Here is a 5,405-nt window from a genome sequence, read left to right on the forward strand (position 1 = left end):
TTGGTGTCAACTAACTTTTGAATGTGATTCTTTATTTCTTCTAATTGTGCTGGAGGTATCCTTCGGTAGGGTAATTTTATAGGGATATTATCTGTAAGATGAATTTGGTGAGTGATCGTCGATGTAAAGCCAACATCAAAATCTCCTGTGCTAAAGACATCTTTATGATTTCTTAACAAATTTTCAACATCTTGTCGCTGATCTGAATTTAAAGTATCTGGAATGGGTATTGGTGGTAAATCTGGTTTCTCTTCAGCGGGTGGTTTAAGGTCATGTCCAATTTTCTCTACTAAAATGTGATCAGCGTTAACTGAAATCTGGACATTGTTTAATTCTACTTCAGCTTCAACTAACAATCCTAAGCGAGTACGAGGATTTAACCATATGTCTTTCTCAGAGAAATTAGCAACTTGTACTTGGTAAAGATTTCTATTTGGTTTTACCACAGTATTACAAACTATGATGTTGTTTGGTAGGTGAGTTCGGTTGGTCAGTTCTTCAATAACTAGCGTAGCGTGTACTTTAGGCGTTATACCAGAAACTTGAACATTAGTAACACTCTTTGATGGTAAAAGTACTGGATAAGATGCAGCGACCTTAACAAATCCATGCACAGCTCTTTTGTTGTCTTTATTAAAATTAGCCTTTAACTGTTCTACAAAATTGGTTTGCCCTTCGTGAATATCCAAGTTCTTCATTTCGGACCATATATGGCGAATGACATTCATTCCCAATAACCCTGGTACCATTTCTTTGCGTTTTGCTGCATGAGGATCACTTGGGTCCTTGACTACAAGAAAACATTGATTTGGTAATCGCTTCCCGAAAATTCTCAAATCAGCTTGAACTATTCCACTATAAGGTATATCCAGTCCATTTGCAGCTCTAACAGTAAGGTAATTGGTCTCTTCGAAATTAGTGGAGCATTTTAAATGTTTGTCATAAAATGACTGAATAATGGTTGATACCTGGGATCCAGTATCAAGTAGAAATCGACATGACGATGAATGAATTTGACCACTCACAGTAGGACATTCCCCAACAGCGAGGTCAAAGGTTTCACTATTATTTGAGCCTACAGTTTTCGTATCACCCCCTCCTCGACTCACAGTTGAAGGTGGGTTTAGTTTTCCTGTTTCCGTTTTAAATCTGGACAATTTCTTCTAATATGACCAGTCCTGTTGCATTCAAAACATTTGCCAGTACTACGTCGAGTCAGTAAATTTTGTAATTTGTCAATTTGCCCCTGTTGGGTTTGTATTAATTTCCTTAACTCATCCATTTGAGTATTCGTGGTAACAACTTCTTCTGATGTTGCACTGGTATTAACTTTTTCCTTTGGTTTACTCTCTTCTTCAGTCCAATCTAATGCAAACTTTCTGATATCGATGAAAGATAATGAGGGATTGTCACGTATTTGGCGCTTCAATTCTTTTCTAAGATGTGCATCGTACAAACCATCTGCAAAATGATCTCTAATGGTAATTTCAAATTCAATTTTGTTAGGTTCTTTCCTTTGAATGCGTTCCATAAGTTGTCTTAAAGCATAAGAAAATTCTCTGATACTTTCATCCTTCTTTTGGGTTCGTTCATAGAAAAGTTTGAGTAGATGAGAAGTAGAATGGGTTTCAGAAAATGTACTTCGTATAGCATCGTAAATCAAGCTGGCATTCCCCTTCGCTTTTCTTAACTTTACTTCTTCTTTCGCATCACCTTCTAGATGAGAATATATAAACCTTGCTTCATCTTCGCCGGTAAGATTAAGAGTTGACACATATTCCTGGATATCTTCAATCCACTCGTGTACAGTTAAATCGCCCGAAGTTTTCAGTATCCCTTTAAACTTCTTTGGTTCTCGGGTTCTATCAATGTAAACGACTGACTTAGTTGCTGATGATGATGTAGTGTTTGATGTTGATGGCAATGAAAACGGAGAATTAAAACGTAAACTCTCAGAAGGTCTTACAGGAGTTGATGTTAATCTAGATGCTAGTCTAGATGTAGCCAATTCGCTCTTTAGACGATCGATTTCGTCCTTATAATCTTGTTCAGTTTTTGTAGACTCTGCCATGGTTACTAACAATTTACAACAATACCTTCGATGTGACAAATACAAAATCAAACATATGCAAATCAGTTACAAGAAAATTACAATCAATAAAACAAAAGCAATGTGTAGAGCTTCTCCATAATAAATACAAATCAAAATAAAACCATATCTGTGACTGTCAAAAACAATTTATCTCAATAGAGCACTCTCCACTGAAATAGGTCAATCTGTCTTCCCAAAACAGCACCGTAAAATATCAATCATTAAATGATGCAACCAACATTTAGCTAGTAAACTAATTGGATGAACACCGTCTGACAGTAAATTTACACTAACTGTATTTCTAGGCTTCTTATCTTTTCCTTTTCGAAAACGAATAACGTCGTTGGAAAATCCTAAAGTATTTTCATTAACTATTAAATTTAAAAGTTTAATTTCTTTATTGATCTGATTAATATGTCTGTTAACTACTTTATCTTGCACTTTATATTCGTCTGAATTGTAGCCCGATTTGGTACAGTTATAATATGACACAGAAATAGGTGGAATTTCTATAAATTTAATACGACAGTTTTCAAAATTCTTCGAAATATTTATGGCTCTACTGTATTGTCCTACAATGTATGAAACAATTTCGGAATGTCCGGGTTGCGCAGCAATCAAATAACCTGATTTGGTTGTTACGTCACACGTGCCTAACCAAATGTAAATTACAACTTGTGAATATTCTTCAATCCACTCAGGAAGTTTTTGTTCAAGATAGTCTATTCCCGATTTTGTTTTACCTCCGCTTTCACACTCAAATTTTACATTAATTAAACTGTCTCTTTTAAAATGTGTTTTAAATATCTGCCTTTACTGTCACTCAATAAAATCGGAACACAGATTTGGTTTTCACTAGCTCTGATTGGTAAGGGTTTTTCTAAAAACTTGTTTAATTTTGATAAACTCATAGCTGCCAGAAATTGTCATAATTTTAAAGTTGAAAATAGTTCCAAAATCAATTAAATGACACAAAAATACTAGAACGTTCTCACCGTTTTTTCTTCTTTCAATGAATGTTGAATGTCCTGTCTTTAATGTTGAATCACACAGAAAAATGTTCCAAATCAATATCCAAAATCCAGTAGCTTTAAACACAAAATTCTATCCGAAAATCCTGTAAGTCATCCTATCGGCGACGCCAATTGTGACCGAGTACGTTGTCGTCGTCGTGTGTACTGGTCACAGAAATAGTTCCATATTAAATAAGATACACTTTATTACACAATCAGTAAGCAGATACAGAGCAAATCAAGAAAACAAAGCTATAGTACTAGGCAACAATGGCTCAGCAGTGCTGGTTTACCTAAGACCCTTACTCTTCAATGTCTGCTTAATTCTGTCATATCACACCACCTGCACCAGAGGTCATAGGTCATTATACTATATTTAGCAACTTATTCAGGCTAATAACAACATAGTAGAACAAGATCAAAGACAATGACATCTGCATGATGAGTGATATTCACTAGTTAAAGTGAAGGTCTAAAGCTTAGTTTAAAGGGACATTATTATGTCACACTGTTACATAAATTTTACCTTCTCGTTTTTTTGAAGTTTCATTTTATAATGCCGTAGATTTAACAAAAAATTCTGAAGTTGTAAGAAAAGGTTGTTATAAAAAGTCAACAAGGAAATAATAATATTCCGTTATATAAATACATTCTCCTCTCCTATAAAACAGTTCTATTGAAGTATATTTGTAAATAAAAATTCGTAAGTAAACTAATAAAACGAGTCTTCATATCGGAAGTTCTACATTCAAGGAAGCCATTTTGACACATTATAAAGGGATTATTAGTCTTGTGTTTTTTTTTTCGATAATTACAAGACTTTTCCTGTATCTCCAAGCTCGGTAAATCTGTTGTTGATTATGTGTGTGTACCCCACGAAAACGTAGATACCATCAAATCCTTTACCGTCCATAGCATGTCTGAACTAAAAAGAACTATTGGGTGTTACTCAGATTCTACTCCAGACCATTCTATTTTAATCCGGGAAACAGAAAAAGGTAGTGACGTGACAAGTGTTCAGCCACAAAACAAATCCGAAACTGTAAGCAAGTTTGACTTAACAACAATTCTTAATTACTTTTCAACAAATTCTGAAATTTTGGAACTAGTTAAAGAGACAATAACCTCTATAGAACGTAAAATGAATTAGAAGGTGACATACATAGGCATATAATGACTTTCTTACCCTAGCAGCATGTGAAATGAAAGCTCGGATTCGCAGTAAAACGGTCCCAAAAGTACGACGAACATTGCAAAAATCGAAATCAAAGTTCAAACCCTACTGGAATGAAGGTCTCCAAAAGCAATGAGATAATGTGCAACAATGCGAGAAAAAGTGGCTAAGAGAGGACTCAGATTGTGCCAAACGAGAAGTAAAAGCTACCTATCTTCAGAATAGGAAACGTTTTGACATGATGATAAAGACGAATTTTGGAAAATGTTAGGAAAAATCGGTATCGCGAATGATCGAGTCATAGGTCTACCAAACTCTGTAAAATACGCTGATGGGGTAATTAAACAGGACAAGGCACAGGTACTAGATATTTGGAGAAGTGAATTCGAAGCGCTATATTCGAACAATACAGACCCAAACCCAGAGCCCTCAGATGGCGAATCTACGGATAGCATCCCTGAATTGAATAACCCGATCACAATAGATGAAGTATCACGGGCTGTGAATGGCCTGAAAATAACCCTCCTCTGGATGTGACCACATCCCATCAGGTGTTTTAAAAAACGAATCTAATTCACAATATCTGTGAGCTGGGAACCGTTCCTGCTGAATGGACTAAAAGCCTAATACACCCAATATTCAAACCCGGAAGCGATGATAAACTTGTTCCATCTAATTATAGAGGTATTTCCCTTATTTCCGTGACAAGTAAAATATACTGTCATATCTTGAATAGCAGGGTAAATAAATGGCTTGGTCAAAATAACTCTCTGTCTGACTTTCAAAACAGTTTTCGAAAAAATCTGTTCAGAGCTGTTCAGACCATATATTTTCGCTATATAACATTATAAATGATATGAAAACCACTCGATAGTCTACCTTTATATGCTATATTGACTTCAAAAATTGTTTTGACTCTATAAAACGACCCCTTCTTTGGAGAAAATTTAAAAAAATAGGGCTGTGTGGTAAAATTTTAACTGCTATTAAATCACTTTATCATGTGAGTGCTATTCAAGTAAACATTGATCAATCATATTGGTTTCAAGTAAATGTTGGCGTAAAACAAGGATGTCTATTATCTCCAACACTGTTTTCCATATTTATCAACGACCTTTTAGAAGAA

At 35.0% G+C, this 5,405-nt stretch overlaps 2 protein-coding genes across 2 annotated transcripts; one reads left to right on the forward strand and one right to left on the reverse strand.

The window, feature by feature from the left end:
• Positions 1-1,123: 1,123 nt before the first annotated feature.
• Positions 1,124-2,071, reverse strand: LOTGIDRAFT_160067 (hypothetical protein; the record flags this gene model as incomplete). The annotated part of the gene is made up of 1 exon (XM_009054948.1): positions 1,124-2,071. The coding sequence occupies one exon, from the start codon at positions 2,069-2,071 to the stop codon at positions 1,124-1,126; it is 948 nt and encodes a 315-aa protein (XP_009053196.1).
• A 2,801-nt stretch (positions 2,072-4,872) lies between these two features.
• LOTGIDRAFT_116217 (hypothetical protein) lies at positions 4,873-5,130 on the forward strand (the record flags this gene model as incomplete). Its single annotated transcript, XM_009054949.1, has 1 exon — positions 4,873-5,130. A coding segment is annotated over one exon (258 nt), but the record flags the coding sequence as incomplete, so codon positions are not given.
• Between the last annotated feature and the right edge of the window lie 275 nt (positions 5,131-5,405).

The sequence above is a fragment of the Lottia gigantea genome (assembly GCF_000327385.1).
Source record: "Lottia gigantea unplaced genomic scaffold LOTGIsca_23, whole genome shotgun sequence".
Taxonomy (NCBI): domain Eukaryota; kingdom Metazoa; phylum Mollusca; class Gastropoda; family Lottiidae; genus Lottia; species Lottia gigantea.